The sequence below is a fragment of the Nannospalax galili genome, unplaced genomic scaffold, assembly GCF_000622305.1.
Source record: "Nannospalax galili isolate Female #2095 unplaced genomic scaffold, S.galili_v1.0 scaffold1096, whole genome shotgun sequence".
Taxonomy (NCBI): domain Eukaryota; kingdom Metazoa; phylum Chordata; class Mammalia; order Rodentia; family Spalacidae; genus Nannospalax; species Nannospalax galili.
The window spans coordinates 1777193-1795321 of NW_008338289.1; the positions used below are offsets into that span (position 1 = coordinate 1777193).

General features: G+C 43.1%; 1 protein-coding gene across 1 annotated transcript; it reads right to left on the bottom strand.

Annotated features, from left to right (window-relative positions):
* Positions 1-1892: 1892 nt before the first annotated feature.
* Positions 1893-6915, bottom strand: LOC103734202 (cathepsin L1-like). Its single transcript, XM_008833100.2, has 8 exons — positions 6858-6915; positions 5517-5647; positions 5112-5231; positions 4858-5016; positions 4484-4711; positions 3552-3714; positions 2716-2824; positions 1893-2289 (listed from the first exon to the last, which is right to left on the bottom strand). The coding sequence occupies exons 2-8, from the start codon at positions 5634-5636 to the stop codon at positions 2190-2192; spliced, it is 999 nt and encodes a 332-aa protein (XP_008831322.1). The 5' UTR covers positions 5637-5647; positions 6858-6915; the 3' UTR covers positions 1893-2189.
* Positions 6916-18129: the final 11214 nt, after the last annotated feature.

Here is an 18129-nt window from a genome sequence, read left to right on the forward strand (position 1 = left end):
GTATGCAATTGCTGTTATGGTGGGACACTGTTGAGTTGTGAAAGGTCACTTTAGCATGCATTGCAGTCCTGTGACTGAAGACCTAATCACCCAGATGGCTTCCACAGGAATACAGGGCAGCTGGTACACAGGACCAATGTGCTCAAAAGGTGAATTAGGGTCCAGGGATAGTTCAGTGGAATACCAGAGGTGTTATCTCATTACAGAGGAGCAAATAAGTTGCACTTTGCTAGCTGAGGCACTATTAGCAACTGATAGCTGCTGGGAGAGGAAGAGTCAACTTTTTGGTCTTTTTGAGATAGGGTCTCCCTGTAGTCCCAGCTGGTCTGGAACACTATGTAGACCAGGCTGGCCTTGAACTCAAGAGTGCTGGGACTAAAGGTGTGTACCACTATGCCCAGCTTTTTAAAAAATTATTTACTTAATAACCACATGATTAGAATAAGCATTTCATTACAGCATTAACATATTCAATAACAATTTCCAGAGCATAGATGCATCTCTTTCAATATTGGCTGTAAATTTTTAGGTTCACAGTTGAATTAATACAGTTATACAATATTGAACTCAGTATAAACCCTATAAGACATAAAATTGAATGAATTCTCAAACTTTTAAAAAAGATCTCGGCTGGGCATGGTGGTACACGCCTTTAATCCCAGCACTTGGGAGGCAGAGGATCTCAGCACTTAGGAGGCCAAGACAGGAGGATTTCAAGTTCAAGGGCAACCTGAGCTATACAGCCAAACCCTGTTTCTAAAAAAAAAAAAAAAAAAAAAAAAAAAAAAAAAAGATCTCCATTTCATTTTAAAATATATTGTTTCAATAAAGGCTAGAAAAACGCATTTTTAATGCTACTAACGCATAGGTGTTTGCACATGTGTCTCTAATCGCTATGTATCTGATTACTAATCAGTCAGTTACTTTCTGAGATCCACCTGATTGTTACTAGTCACAGTCGGTTGCTTTCTGAGATCCACCTGAGCGTGAATATAAAAATCAGGTAGATTTCATGGTAATGTGTTTCACCTCTATTAATTAACATGGAGCAAATGTTTATGCTTGTTCCTCCACTATAGCTCACTTTTTTTATTTTTTTTTGTATTTCATACAAAACATCCCAATCTTATTCATCTTTTTAAAAATATTTTCTTATTTTTATTTTATGTGTATGAGTGTATTGCCTGCATGTGTTTAAGTGCACCTGTGTCATACAATGCCTACAGAGCTTAGAAGAGGGTGTTGGAGCCCCTGGAATTGCACATATAGATGGTAGGCACCATGTGGTGTTGGGAATTGAACCTGGGTCCTCTGCAAGAGCTGTCAGTGCTCTTAAGCACTGAACCATCTCTCCAGCCTGAGTCAACTTTTTTAAAGGGTGTGATGCTCAGTAGCTAACCATGGTCCAGGCAGGGGATGCACCCACACCCCAGGGTATTTGGGGAATACAAATTGGACTCCATAGACTTAAAAAAATGGAGAGCAGGCAGTTGGGGGTAGGGAGGTAGGACCATCTGTGAGATGGGAGAGGAGGTCTGATATGAGCAAACACATTGTACGAAATTCCAGAAATTGTCCTATAGACAGTTTTCTGGACCAGTGGTGATGGTAGATAAAACCTTGGAAAGAAACACTGGAACACTGACTATAACTAGAATCACTTTCTCTTTCCCCTAGAACAGTCACCACATTGAGGTAGGTCTTCAAGCTGCATTACTTGTTTGACGAAAAGTCACTAAAACAGAAACTCCATCATTATTTAAATTTTTTATTATGATTATTATTATTTGTCTTTTTGAGACAAGAGTCTCCAGCTGGCCTGGAACCTCTGCGTAGACCAGGCTGGCCTCGAACTCCCAGAGATCCGCCTGCCTCTGCCTCCCAAGTGCTGGGATTAAAGGCCTGTGCCACCATGCCCAGCTAACAAATTTAATTTTAAAGATGTAATTCTGTACATCTCTTTAAAGATGGATGGAAATTCAAAACTCATTAATACAAAGCTATTTACGACAGTAAAGTAGCAGAAATGCTTAGCCAAGTAACAGGGTCCCGGTAGTCACATCGCACTTGGGCTCTGCAGTGGCTCAGGTGCCACATCCCACACGGCAGAGGCTGGTAGCTGTGAAGGGGAGGACCTCCTCCTCATACGCTGTCTCCAGTCCAGTCCTTCCTTCCTGCTGTCCAGCAGCTCACACGACTGGGTAGACGGCATATGTAGCAATTCCGCAGTGGTTGTTCTTGTCTCTGGCTATCTTGATGTAGCCATCCATGCCCCATCTTTCACCCCAGCTGAAAGAAGAGCACATTTTTCCAGTTAGTAGAAAGAATACAGCATGGTGGCATTACAATAACCCCGTTGAAACTCTAAGCCAGAGGCCACATTCAACAAAAAGGATCAGAAAAGGGAGAGAAGCTCAACTCCTGAACACCAACAGTTACCTTACACAGGACTGTAAAGTCACAGCGGAGACAGGACAGGAGGTCTTCCCACTTAATGTGGTACAGAACTAAGAAATGTGTCAGAATTTACAAATGCAGTAGTACACATTCCTTATTAATACCCCACCCATGAAAGGATCTTAATGCTATAATCATATACTGAAACTTCTGTGCTCAACCTCACTGGAATAAAAATTTCTGGTACTTAAATCCAAACTCCAAATGTAAACAGAAATTCTCTTGAATGTTAGATAGAATTATTTTTCTCAATTATACCTGTTCTTGACCAGCCAGTACTTTTTGCCATTAGATTCTTCTCCATAGCCAACCACCAAAATAGCATGGTCCACCTCTGAGCTGCTACAGTTTGGCTCATAATAGATGCCTGGAAAATAAAATCAAAGGCTCAAATAAATAAAATAAAATAAAGGCTCAAGCAGCCAACAGTGACCACCATCACCAACAAGAAAAGCAAGAGAAGGTCACTGGAGGGATATAAACTCCAGAAGACTCAATACAAGGATTCATTGTCATCACAGCCAGGAATGGAAGCTCTAACCCACATTAAATATGAATAACGTTTAGCATAAATCCTCTGGGGCAAAACACTGGCTCGGATGCCTGTAATCAATCTTGTTCATCTACTTTGAGAAAATCTGTCCAAGAAAACGCTAGGGAACACAAAGTAACTTGAATCAAGTGGCTCCTATAGTAGAAATGAAATATTTAACATTTTAAGAATCCAACAACTGGAGAAAATTCAAATAAATTAGCCAGGTGTGGTGGCACACACCTTTAATCCCAGCACTTGGGAGGCAGAGGCAGGCAGATCTTTGAGTTCAAGGCCAGCCCGGTCTAGTTCTGGGCCAACTGGGGCTACAGGGAGACCCTGTCTCAAAAAAAAAAAAAAAAAAAAAAAAGATGTGCTTACATTCATGGGGCTGTAGTTAAAGAATAGCAAGTAGAAAGAACACAACTATTGTACATGCAAAATGTAAAATCCACAAATCCAAATATTCACATTAAATTTTATGTATGAAAGAAGTAAATCTTATATGTAATACTAGTGGTACAATTTGTCTTTATGGATTTTTGAAGGAAATACGCCTTACCACTCTCATAGAACTGGAAGGAGGTGTGATTGCTGTCAACTGCAGAGGAGATGGGCCCCACAGTTGCCACAGCATTCAAAAGGGCATCCTCTCTTGGTGGGAGCATCACAAAGCTTCTGACAGTAGCAGCAGAATTCTTAGGATTGTACCTGCAGGGTCCCACCTTTGAAAAACAAAGGCAGAAAACTTGATTATTGTGATCCACCCCTCAGGAACATGGGTTAGAACTAGCACACAGCACTTTGCAGCCAAGTGTCTCCAAGTCTGGGCTCTTCAAAAATGTCTCTGCGGGGCACAGTGGCGAGTGCCTTTGATTCCAGCAGAGGCAGGCAGATCTCTGTGCATTCAAGGCCAGCCTGGTCTACATAGTGAGTTCTAGGCCAGCTAGGGCTACAGGGAGACCCTGTCTCAAAAGACCAAAAACAATAAAAAATATCTCTGGAGCCAGGTGTGGTAGCTCAAGCCTTTAGTCCCAGCACTCCTGAGGAAGAAGCAGGCAGATAAATCTGAGAGTTCAAAGCCAGCCTGGTGTACATAGTGAGTTCCATGCCAGCTGGGGCTATAGGGAGACCCTGTCTCAAAAAGACCAAATAAAAAAAGTCTATGGAAGTGAAATGCTGACAGATTTCAGTTTCTGGTGGAAACTGGAAACTGGCTCACATGTCTTCAATGAGTGCCCAGAGGTCTTCCTGTCCATAGTATAGTTCCACAGTGGAGGAATCTGCATTAGGCATGGAATGGTTTGCATATTCCTAGAAGCAGGAACAACCACATAGAAATCATCACGTCAGACAACTGTGCTAATCCTGTCATGATGGCACTGATGGTTTCCAGAGAGATTCTGCCAACTAAAGGTGAGGTCTGAAGACAGTGGAGTCTCTCTGCCTTCTAAACCTGAGCTGGAAAGACAACCACACAGGTGCTGTACTCACGGCTTCTTCATATGGATAGGAATCCTTAGTGTCCAGGCCTCCATTGTCCTTCACGTACTGGAAGGCTTGATGCATCAAGCCGCCATTGCAGCCTTTGTTACCATAAGACGAAGAGCAGTCCACCAGGTTCTGTGCACTCAGTGGAACTAGTTTGCCTGTTTTCCGGAACATTTGTCCTTCTAGGGACCCAGCTGAACTAAAAGCCCAACAAGAGCCACAACTGATACCCTAAATGAGAAAGGAAAAGATGTCATCCACAAAACTTCACACACTGGAATACTTATATCAAATAGTGAACTGCATGCAAGTCAAGACATCTCCCACTAGGTTTCCGTGTAGGCAGGTGAAGGTTCGTGAAGGTGACACTGTCATACCTGATCCTGTACAGCACTGACGTAGCCTTTGGTTCTCCAATCCACAGATTTGGAGACATCACCCACGAGAAGTGATGGCTGAGGTGCCTGGAGCAGTTTCATGTTCTTGAGTCCCTGGCTTTGAAAGCCAGTCATCAGTTTCTTGAATTCTGTACTGGTCTTCAAGGGAAAAGTAAATAAGCCATTGAAAGGTAAGAGACAGGTTATAGAGAAGTGAAGAGAAGAAACTGCCAAGAAATCCGCGTCACACTCACCAAGTCACCAAAGGCGTTCATCTTCATGCGGAAGCTGTATTTCCCCCGGCTGATTTGCTCATTGTGTTGTTCGATCATTTTCATATTCTTCTCCCACACTGCTCTTTTTTGTCCTTCATTCTAGAAAGTAAATATACTTTATGGTCTTTCTACTTCAAGACAATCTATTTCACCGAGTGGGCCTGCTGTCACAGATGAAGAGGAGCCATGACCAGGGATGGCTACACTTCTGGAAGCCATTATCCATATCCAGTGACAAGAGGAATGTTTGCACACAGCGTTTGAAATGCTCTCAGGTTCTGCCTTGGACAGGGCAAGCCTCCAGAACCTAGGCTGAGACCATGAACCACCCAAGCAAGGGCCATTCTCTCTGGGGTCCCTCTGGACAGTCTCCATGTTACCAACCGTTTTGTATGTTTTCCTGTGTTTTGTCTTCCATTCCTGCCATTTAGCATCCAGACTGGGATCAAATGTTGGAGCAGCTGAGATCATTCCCAGGCAAAGTGCAAAGAAAATAGGAGTCATGTTTCAAAAACCTGCCAAGAAAGAAGATATGAGATTCTGATCTCCACCTAATTATTCATTTCTTCATTTATTTTGACCTTTTTGAGACAGGGTTTACCTGTAGCCCCAGCTGGCCTGGAACTCACTATATAGACCAGGCTGACCTTGAACTCACAGAGATCTGCCTGCCTCTGCTGGGATTAAAGGCGTGCATCTTAACTCCTGGCACCTCCACTTAACTAATTAAAGCCAACAAGGTGGAATTAAATTATTTGGACAATTCTTTCAGTTACTCAAAGACTATGGGAAAGACTCATAATCAATGTAATAATCTGGTTAGATTGAAGTAGACATGGATGAATTTGGTCAGTTTACCAAAATTAAAGCTACTGCCCAAGGCTCTAGAAATTAGCACTATATGTGCTGTGAACTTAGCTCAGCATAGGACATGGATGTATGGAGTTATCCCAAGTTTTGTGCAATTGGTACTGAAGTAATTAATCAAAACTTCACTAATGCCTACTGAGTCCAGCACAAAGACATCTGCAAGAGTTGGGGGTCATTGGACACATTTTCTTGGCCAGTATGCACCAAGAAATTGGCTGTCTTGGCTCCTTCCCTTCTGAAACCTTTCTGGAATGCCCTCTATAGACAGTCTGGGAAGGACAACAGGTACTAGTTTGTCTTCCTTATACATGGGAACATGCCTTCAAAATTCCAACTTACTACTTAATGAGGAGGGAGTCATATGGCTAAGATACTAGATGCCAGAGCCACCAGTATAGGTGGGACACAAGGACTCACAGAATTCCTAGCTCAAGTTGTGAGGAGTCTCCCATGCAGCAGTCCAGATATGGCCTGGCCAGAGGCATGCCATGTACTACTCCTGCACAAGCCAGATGACTGGCTCAAAGGCTTTTACATGGCAGTGATGTGGGAGAGCATGGTCCCTGCTGGCACAGGGAGCATTGGGCATGGCAACCAAGTGCCAGGGACAAGTTGACAGTCCATGTAGGCAGGCCTAGACCTGAACCTCTCTAGGACCCTGCATAATCTTGACCACCCAAGAGTTCTAATTTCCTCTTGGGATTCCCCTTCCACCCTCCTCTGTTTCCCCATACCAGGACTGCTGAGGCTGATTTATCATTCTCACTCCTGACGGAACTGCCTGCATTCTAGTCTCTCCAGGGTACTTCTCCATGGTCAGTTCCCATCCTGCCATCCCAGAGTCAGTGGCCTCACCTGGAATGCCCACAGCTGCAACGGTGTACTCCAAAGACAGCTCTTCAGACTTCACTGAGACCCCAGGACCTTCCTCACCACACTTAGACCTAGGCCTTATATCCAAAGACTGTGCCTTCAGGGCTCTGTCGTAACTCACCTGCCCTTCCCTGCAATTTGTTGTGTGAACAGCTGGATCAGAATTCCAGTTACTGAGACTCAGTCCCACCCTGTCCTGGGGGTTTAGGCTGCTGTAGTGGGCTGTGGGGAGGGGAGCAGGGAGTCCCTGACAGAGGAAAGCAGAGAGGGGTGATTCTTGTGGCTTTAGATACTCTCAGGGAGTGCTTGTCAGTTAGCTCAGGAAACACAGCTCTATGTAACCCTCAGTGGATTTTCAGCCTACTTTTCCTCTGGAGCTAGAGATTTTGGTTAAAACCATCTGCAGTGCTGGGCTGTGAGCTGGTTCATTTTAGTTCACTGTTGCCTGGTTTTTGTTTTTGAGACAGGTTGTCACTATGTAGCCCTAGCTGTCCTGGAATTCTCTATGTATACCATCCTAGACTGGCCTAGATCTCACAGTGAACCACTGGACTCTGCTTAGAGTGCTGGGATTAAAGGTGTGTGCTACCAAGCCAGGCCAAAGTTTCCCACAACCAAGGTGGGCTCTGGTGGGAATAGACTGAGGAACTCATTCTCCCACGTTGTTAGGATAGAAGGCAGCTGAGTCTCAAAGAATCTGTAGGGAAAGGTGATCTCTAAACATGGAGGAGATGATTAAGGTCAAATGCTAGGAAGGAAAAGGAATGGACTAGGGTGTGGAATGTCCTGAGACTGGAGGACATCCTGTCCTCTCCCCTCACTCAGGGATCCTCCTCCCTCCTCCCATCTTTTTGTTTGTTTGTTTGAGACAGTCTCTCCATAGACCCAGCTGGCCTGGAGCTCCCTATGTAGACCAGGCTGGCCTTGAACTCACTGAGATCTGCCTGCCTCTGCCTCCTGAGTGCTGGGACTAAGGGTATGTACCACCATGCCCAACTCCTCCCATATCTTAAGCAAAATCAAAGATGTGAGGTATTTGAAAAAAAAAAAAAAGATGGATTTAAAAAAAAAAAGTGACCCATTGCTTTGGAATCTGCTTAAACTCTCAGCTGGATTTTACATCATGTTTTCCTCAATCTCGGTCTTAAGAATTACTTTAAGAAATTTACTTCCACAACATTTAATGTTATGATTTATGTTACAGAGTAAGGATAACATTTTAGACTGAGGAAAATATGTATAAATTCCATATATGAAGATCCTAGATTTTCTAATTGAGGCATTAAGGAACACAAAGCAGAAATGTTCTAAACCTTTCTATTTACATCAAGAACGTAGTACTTGTAAATAAAACACCTTTTTGGGAAAACTTTTGGTCTTTCTTAATAATCTTTTTTGCTCTGAGTTCTTGGATTAAAATGGAATCACATGCCAGGCATGCTGGCAGATGCCTTTAATCCCAATACTTGGGAAGCAGAGGCAGGTGGAGCTCTGTGAGTTCAAGGCCAGCCTGGTCTACATAGTGAGTTGCAGGACAGCTGGGCCTACAGGGAGCCCCTGTCTCAAAAAGACCAAAAAAAAAAAAAAAAAAGGAATTATAATGTATTCTTTCTTATAAATTTAATTCTACTTAAGATTAAATTGGTTGGGCATGGTGGCACATGCCTGTAGTCCCAGCACTTGGGAGGCAGAGGCAGGCGGATCTCTGTGAGGTCAAGGCCAGCCTGGTCTACATAGTGAGTTCCAGGACAGCTGGGGCTACAGGGAGACCCTGTCTCAAAAAGACCAAAAAAAAAAAAAAATTAAATTGATTTAGAGGGATTTGTTTGAGAAGGAAAAATAAAGATAAAATTGATAACATACTTAGCAAAATGTGACATAACTTTTTCATTGTGGTAAGATATGCATAATATAAAAATAACAATGTGAACTAGCTCAGACCTGCAGTTCGACGGCATTAGGGACTTCCACACTATTGCATAACCTGGCTTCAGCCTCCACTTTTAATCCTTTTGGGTATACATTCAGAAGTCAGTTGCTAGGCCTTGTGCAGTGGTGCACACCTTTAATCCCAGCACTCGGGAGGCAGAGGCAGGTGGGATCTCTATGAGTTCCAGGCCAGCCTGGTCTACATAGAGTGTTCCAGGACAGTTGGGGCTACAGGAAGACCCTGTCCCCAAAACACCAAAACAACTCCGGAAGTCAATATGCTGGGCATGTAATTCTGGGGCTACTTTTTCCTCCATTTTCCCACAGAAGATGCATCACTGTACTTTAGCACCAGCTATGCACAACAGTTCTGATTTCAGACTTTCTCTAATAATTGGTATTTCTTCTCTCTTCCCGAAATTGTCTTCTCAATTTGCACTATTTTTCTGAGCTATGAGCATTTACATATCTTATATTGAAGATCGTCTGTTCTACTCCTCGGTCCTTTTCTTACTGAATTCTTTTGTTTTTACTGGGTTTTAGGAGTTTTAATTTTATTCACTAGTTTATTACTTTGTGTGTGTGTGTGTGTGTGTGTGTGTGTGTGTGTTTGTGTGCACACACATGCTCATGGCAAAGGTGTTAAAGTCAGAGAACAATGTGTGGTAATTAATTTTCTCCCTCAACCAAGTGGATCCTGGGGATTGAACTCAGGTTGGCAAGTTTGGCAGCAGGTGACTTTACCCACTGAGTCACCTCACCAGCCTGAGTGTTTATTTTTCATTCTGAATTTTAATTACTTTATAGATCAAATTATGTGGATAGGTTTTTTTTACACTGTTGATAGCATTACTTCATAAAGTTTATAACTTTGATGAAACTCAACATATTTCTTTTATGTTGCATTAAAAAAATCATTCCAAAATCCCATGTCACAAAGAAGTTCCCCTATGTTTTTGAATAGGGGAATAAAAGGCCTCATTTTTCATGGTAGTAAGAACCCCTTTACTGAAAAGCAAGGCATCAAGAAAAGTACTACTCTAGCCCTCCCTTAACAGCAGTCATTCTGTCTCAGAGCTATCCATGCAAAATTTTCCGAACTAGCCTGTCAGATAGAAGACCAGAAGATCTTCATTCCTGGGGGGTCTGCCCCACACCATGGGGGAAGGAATGCTGCCCAGAGAGGCCAGAAGAATCTGAACAGACATGCTTTTGGGGAAATCACATTTCAGCACAGCTGTCCATTCTTCATCAAAACTAAGCGTATAGCCAAGTGTGGTGGCGCACACCTTTAATCCCAGCACTCGGGAGGCAGAGGCAGACAGATCTCTGTGAGTTCAAGGCCAGCCTGGTCTACACGGTGAATTCCAGGACAGCTGGGGCTACAAGGAGAGCCTGTCTCAAAAACAAACCAAAAAACAAACAAACAAACAAAAAAATTAAGCGTATAAACAGTTTTCCTTGGGTATTTGCATATTCATTTCTGAAGGTTCACATAGCATGTAAAACGTTGATTACATAAATGCTTATGTTATGTTTTGCACTTGTTAACCTTTTTTTGTTGCAATCATATCAGCCATGACCCCATCATTGGGTAGGAAGATATGACACCTACACAATGTGCCCCGAGTCTAAAATCATACCAAGAAATACTCAAATTTAGAAGTAGAGAAGGAAACTTAAGGAAGAAGTCGGACGATGTTATTATTACTATAAGCCATTGAAAACCTATTTACATACCAAATCTGTTAAATAATGCTTGGCCAAAATCAAGTCAGACTTTTCTACCTTCTCTTGACTTCAATATGTATTTCCTTGTACCATCTAGTTTCCATCAAGGACCCAGCTGTCATTTTAGCAGGATCTCCATCCATGATTTGATCAAACAACCTATCTGATCAAGATGCTCTGCCTCCACCATGCCCCAGCCCCAGGGAGCATCTGTTCACCCTGGCCTGAGAGCAGCAACAAGCCAATGGTCAGCTTAACCAGAATCCTCCTCATATCTGATGTTCATTCTTAACACTTTCCCTACATTGAATTCTTCTGTGCTCCTTAACTCTGAACTCTGTCTACACACCTGTGTGTGATGAAGCGCTGCATCTCTCTCCCTTACTGCAGGACTTCATCACTGTGGCACCCATAAATAGCTCCATGGTTCTTTTATTTATTTATTTATTTTTGTCTTTTTGAGACAGGTCTCCCTATGGCCCCAGGTGACCTGGAACTCACTATGTAGACCAGCCTGGCCTTGAACTCATCGAGATCTGCCTGCCTCTGCCTCCCGAGTGCTGGGATTAAAGGCATGTACCACCATGCCCGGCTTCTCCATGGTTCTTAATAAATTCTTCCTACCACGATTTAATAAGTAACATGGAATAAGTTTTTCTTAAAGTGTACTTTACCTACCATATCTTTTTCTAGTGTTACACTAAGTGAGCAAGCACCCTCATCAAATGGAGACAGTATTTCCAGGGAACAGGGAAGATGGGTTGTACATCTCTTCTGGCCCTTGGAATCACATTCTGTCTCCTGGTGCCCTCAGGCTCCCATTGCTGTGTTTGTGAAGCAAGAAATGGGGGCTGTGTAGAGGGATGAGACTGAAGGTTCAAAAGCTTGGCTTCTATTTCCAATTTCGGCTGATTTGGCTTCCACAGAAGTTACACATTAGGGGCCACTTAGGACTACTTATCTCCAATGGAAGTGGTTAAGTCAAGTCCCCAATCAATAGCATCAGCATTTTTGGGAATTCTATAGAAAAGCTAATTCCTGACCCCTTTCCTGACCCACTGAATCAGGTCCAGCAGGAAGTTCAGCACTGTCATTGTTCTGGAGCCCTCCAGGTGATTCTGACCCACACCGGAGTCTGAGAACCACTGTCACAGGGTTGCTGTACAAATGACAGGAGTGTGTGAAGTGCTCAGAACTGTGCCCAGAGCCTCAGCCGATCAGCTGTGAGCTCCAGCTGCATCACTACCACCACAGCTGGAACCTTCTATAAATGCTTTCATTCCCAGGAGTGCCAGGGCCTCACAGACAGGGATATCCTTCCCCTGAAACAACCCCAGGTCAGGGGTGCATGTGCCTGACCCTCTCAGAACAAAGATCTTCACTGTCTTTACCAGAATAATAATTGCACAGAGATTAATTTTGCCTATGTGTGTTTCTTTCACTTATATATTATGATTATATACTACACATAACATAGAATTTACCACCTTAGTGTGTTTAGAGGTTATATGCTCTTCAGTGTGTTATGCATCCACTACTGTCATCTAGATCCAGAATATTTTCATCACTTCAATAATAGGTCCATGATTTAGTCACATTTGGTCTGAATTCTCTCTCTCTCTCTTTTTTTTTTTTTTCATCTTATTGACTGAGGGTCTCCCTGTAGCTGTTCTAGAACTCACTATGTAGACCAGGCTGGCCTTGAACTCACAGATATTTGCCTGCTTCTGCCTCCGGAGTGCTGGGACTAAAGGCATGTGCCCAGCTCCAAAGATGTTTTTGATGGTTTCTTTGTTTTTGGTCTTTTTTGAGACAGGGTCTTCCTGTAGCCCCATCTGGCCTAGAACTCACTATGTAGACCAGGCTGACTTCGCCTGCCTCTGCCTCCTAAATTCTGGGATTAAAGGCATGGGCCACCACGTCTAGCCTGAATTCTCCGAATCTACATCTCCTTAAGCTACCTTCTCTCTCTATGGGTTTGTCTACTTTATACACATCTTAAAACATGAAATCTTTTTGTGCCTGGCTTATTTAAGATGATGCTTTTAAAGTGTGCCCACATTGTAGCATGTGTCAGCACTTTATTTTCATGACTAAAGCTTTTCCATTATATGAATGCACATCTCATTTACTCATTCTTCAATGCAGCAGTGCTTGATGTCCTCCACAGTTTTTGGCTACCATGAATCATGATCTTTTGTGCACAGGATTTTACATCAACCTACATTTTAATTTCTCTTGGGTTTAAATATTGAAGTGGAAGAGCAATGTATAACTTTGTGAGGAACTTTGCAAGTTGTTTCTGAATTCCTAATGCAGGTGAAAGGAAGAAAACGGGATAGATCTGACCTTAGTTTTTTCTCCTCATGTGCTGACTCACCGATCCTGAAAGCACCCCATTCCCTCACCAATCATGCAGGCACCAGGGAACAGGCTAGAGGGGCGTGCAGACCCTCCCTGCAGAAAGGAATGTCCATTTCTGCTTTATTTTTCATTTCCCTTTTACTTTACTTCTTCCTTATCATTATTCTGACTTAGCTGGAAAATAGACTTCACAATAAAAATACTTTTGTGGAAATCCTAATGTTTAACATCTCAAAGTACAGAATATTCCAAAATTCCATGTTTAAAACATGTCTACATTCTAACCTGCATATAAAAAGGAGGGCAATGCAAAACTGGGAAGCCAGTGGAAGGAAAAATTCTCAGCATTCCCCTGTGGAATTTATTGCCTACTATAGTGAGTTTAGAACTTAGATAATTCCAGCCTCAGTTATAGTAGACATAAACATTTTTTGAAATATTTTATTTATTTTATTTATTATTTTTTTATTTTATGTGTATGAGTGTATTTGCCTACATGTATGTGAGTGCACCCGTGTCGTGCAATGCTGGACAGGTGAGAAGAGGGCGTCGGATTCCCCTGGAACTGGAGTTAAGGACAGTTCATAGCTGCCATGTGGGTGCTGGGAGTTGAGCCTGGGTCTTCTGCAAGAGCAATCAGTGCTATTAACCGCTGAGCCATCTCTTCAGCTCCATAAACATTTTTTTAAAAAGACATAATTAGGTCTCAGATTTTTTACTATAAAATATAGATAACACGTACAATCACAAAAGATTTAGTAAAAATTAAATATCACATTTTAACATATCCACTTTTTTTTTTGGTCTTTTTGAGACAGGGTCTCCCTGTAGCCCCAGCTGTCCTGGAACTCACTGTGTAGACCAGGCTGGCTGGTCTCGTACTCACAGAGATCCGCCTGCCTCTGTTTCCCAAGTGCTGGGATTTTATGCCAGACTCTGTGAGGAAGAATCAGCATGAACCAAACACTGGTTCATGTACTTGAGGAACATAAAAATTGAGTGATGTGATCATCAACAACACCCGTTTTTAGAATATATAGGCTTTACAATTTTCTTTCCCATTGAGTTAATGAACTTGCTAGTTTTCTTCTTCAGGGTGAAGTTTGTATGAAATCATTGCATGTCACCGTATATTCTCTTCAGAGGTACGCTCTAAAAATAAGGCCAGGTCCTTCCTTCCAGGTTTCCTCAGGAAAAAGAAAAGTTTTCAATGTCATTAAATGTCATTCCCACCCTAGAGTAGCTAGAAGCACCAAGACTTATCAATCCATTATATAACTTAAAAACACCGCTTATTTCTGCGTCTTTAGATAAACTACTGAAAAGTCTGTGTTTCCACAAGAACTTTAAATATCTTGTATGTGAAATGGGATGTGTCAAAAACTGAAACACTCTGTAGCTGCCCACAGTCTGACAGCATCCGTGGATTGCTTGTATGATGACATGGCTCCTGCATATTTGAAAGACTCTGGGAGAAAGACAGAAGACTGAAAGACAGTCCTGATCTGTGTGCGTGGCCTCTGAGGAAACTCCATCGTTCTTTCCAAACCGGGAATGGCCCACACTAACGACGCAGGGGCTGCATGCAAACAGGGTGTCAATGTTTGATCTTGTAGAAAGCTTGAATATGCCCCTCATCGCATGCTGAGTGTCAAGCAGTGATAAGCAGGATTTTCTCATGCCTGCCTTTCTTCTCTTCTGCCTGTCTTGTTCTTTAAAGTGGAAAGGGTACAAAGCAGTAAGGATCTGCAGGGAAGTAGGACAGTGACGATGGGAGAGAATTGTCCTGATTTGACTTCAGTGTCCACTTGAAATCCTTTTCAAAAAAGGCAGTTAACTAGAAACCATTGCAAAATCACATTTTTAAAAGATAATTCCCAGCCAGGTGTGGTAGCACACGGCTTTAATCCCAGCATAGGCAGAGGCTGGCAGATCTCTGGGAGATTAAAAACCAACCTGGTCTACATAGGGAGTTCCAGGCCAGCTGGGGCTATAGGAAGACCCTGTCTCAAAACATAAAAAATAATAAAAAAAGATAATTCCCTAATTCCCACTGTATTTTTATTCCAGAATATCTTTATGAAACTACCACATTTCCCAATCCTTTCATGCATAGAATCTTCCTTGTTCTATGCAAATACCCCAAATTTTCTAAGCACTATCATTCTCTGGTTAAGAGCCTTATAAAATGATTGTGAAGTATGGTTCTGTGGTCAAAAGACACCTTTCCAAATATGGAGTCTGATTGAAGTCTGACATGGGAAGACATTGGTGCGACTTTGTTTCACCCATTGAGAAGCTCTGTTGAGTGTCAGTGAATTCACTCTACCACATTGACTCAGTCCTGAATTCACAGGCACATTTGCTGTATGTCGACATGCAGATATAGAGCTGTGCATGTCACTTTATCAGTCGGATTCATTGTATTCCTTATGTTTTGTCGAGGACCAAGTATAATGTTATCATCATGTTTGATGCTCTGCAAATACTAATTGATAGTGTCCAAGATAATAATATTGAGAAATGGCCCCAATTACAGGTAAAGTATTTAGTTGCAGAAGCTCAAATCCAGCGGTGGTTATGCAATGTTGCTTCCCCTAACAGATACTTATCACAGAACGTTCTGCCAGTAACTGCTTACTCACTAAGTTCATTCACAGCCAAGGCCTTCTCTGATGAGAGGACTCTGAAAACCAGAGACCCTGTGGGCTGATCCTTCGAATGAGGCCCCCGGTGCTTCCTTTGGTTCAGGTGTCACTCAAACTGCTGCAGTTGACAAGCAAATAAGTATAAAAGTTAAATCAGAAGTCTGAACCAGATAATGAAAAGGAAAAATAGCTAATAGAAGGCTTAAAGTCACAGGAACCACTGGAGCAATGTATAACATATTGATAAATTACCGTGTGCTGCTTGAGCCCACTGAATACTCCAACCCACTTCCCACCCAAACTGGATGTCAAGTGTCCTTGGCTTAGATGGCATATTTGCTCCTGGTCCCATTTCAGGAGGTTTTTTGATGATGTCAGCCATCAGTTGAGTCTTCAGGGAACTCCATACACACCCAGCAATGGAACACATTTTCAGCCTGGGCATATGTACGTGTCTAAGAGATAACTCTATTTCCTGTAGTCATCCTGGACAGAAAGACAGGGAAGACATGGAAACCATCATGGGAAAATCCCTGCCCTCTGGGAGGATGCAGGCCACTTTCTCATCCTGAATCAGTAGGGTGCCAGCTAGAGGCTTTTTTCCTGGCCTATGCTACCGGAGAGTCTTTCCCAAGACAACCCATCCATCACTGTGACTGGCAAATATGAAACAGGCCATATGGCTGCCACTAATATTCCTTTCAGAATTGTGCTAGGGTGACCCAGAGACCTCCATAGGGTAAACGTATTTGGCCATTTTGTCACTGTGGGAGGTTGTTTCTGTACATCATACTTTATTCCCATGTCTCAGAAAGTCACAATGGTGCTCAGAGCTATCTATCTCCAAGTTTTATTTTCATGCATCACTTTCCTGTTTCATCACTGCACATGCAGCCAACAATTGCCCCTGAGGCACCAACTGTGGGTTAAAGAGGGAGCCTTCCTCCTTGGAGACACTTCTCCAGGAAGCTGGCTCTTTCTGCAATAGAACTTCTGATGAGGCCAGCCCACCCTTCCAAAGCTGTTCATTTAGGGTACGTACCACTCCATCAAGGTGGATTTTCTATCCTTTGAAGGATGGGGGTTCTGTTCCCATATGCAACTTACCTTTTAATAGACTGTTGTATCTCTCTGTCATTCCTGCTGGTTGGGGATGGTATGGCACATGCAACTGCCATTCAGTGACCTTCTTGGTAGCCCAAGTTGGCTGTCAGTAAAATAGGATCCCTTGGTTGCTTCCCACTCTATAGCACTGATTGCATACCATGAGGAAGTGTGTCAAGGCCCATATGGTTGGCTTCTGGTCAACCTGGGCAGTGAAGTAAGCAAACAAGCAACTCATAGCCATATCAAAGGTGGTAAGGGCATAAACACAACATTCAGACAGGGGAAGGGGCCCAATGGTGTCAGCTTGCCATGTTTCAAGTGGCACTTCTCCCCTCTGGATCTGACAAGGCATGGTTGCCAGTCACCTTGGCTTCAAGAATGCCTGGGCACACACTGAGCATTGCCAGCAGGCATTCTACATCTCTTCCCAAGAGAAGCCTTGTATCCATTGGGCATTTGCTTGTGTTATGGTCTTGCTTCTTGCATGCCCAAGTCGGAGATGCTTACAGTGGCAACTACCAACCTTTGTATCCACCAAACACAGGCTAACACATCAGCCTCCTAATTCCCTGGGCTGAGGCAAAGGTTTATGATCTGCCACATGATAAACAGTCACAGTCCTCTGTTTTCCTACATGCCAGAAGTCTTCCCATGTGCAATGACCCCACAAGCACTGGTGGCCCACCCCCATTCCTGAACGTGCCATGTGGGGATCCACAGAGTAAGTCCCTTGTGCATCACTCAATTAACAGTGCACATATGAAGAAGGAAGGGCTCATTCATAACTACCTGCCATACAGCCCTGAATTCAGACAACTGGCTGTTTGACTCCTGTTTCTGTCCAGATAGTGTCAGTGGACAGCTGGAAAGCCATTACTGTCCTTGCAGCCTGTTGCCCCCTTTCTGAAACCATCATTATACCAGTTACCAGGGGGTGGGGTAGTCTATTAGCAATAGGGACTTGCCTCCATGCACTCCATCTCTTGAAGACCCATTTTAGGCAGTTGCATCCTCTACTGGTCCCAGGACCTCCTGTAACTCAGCTATTAGAAGACTACTACTACTTAGTGCTCCCCTCTTGTCTAGGTAGGCTTCTCACTTATCCAAAGTAAGAATTTGAACCACTCCTTGCTTTGTAGTGGATAGCCAAGACCTTACCCATCTGGCAATGGGGTATGCAGTGCTCATTAGGAGTTTGCCTCTCTCGGTGATAGATTTACAACCCTGTAAGGCTACATATACTGCTGCTAACTGCTTCTCAATAAGGGACTAGCAAATCTCACCCCCTTCTAAATTTGTGACCCAAATCCTATGGGTACTTGCCTCTTCCTATATAATGAAACAGACCCCAAACAAAACCTATTGTGTCAATGGTCACATCTAATTCAAATTACTGGGTCTAGTTGATGGTCTTAAGCATCTGTGTTTCTCCAGTAATCTTCTTGGCAGCTACAAACAGTCATTCAACTGCCTCA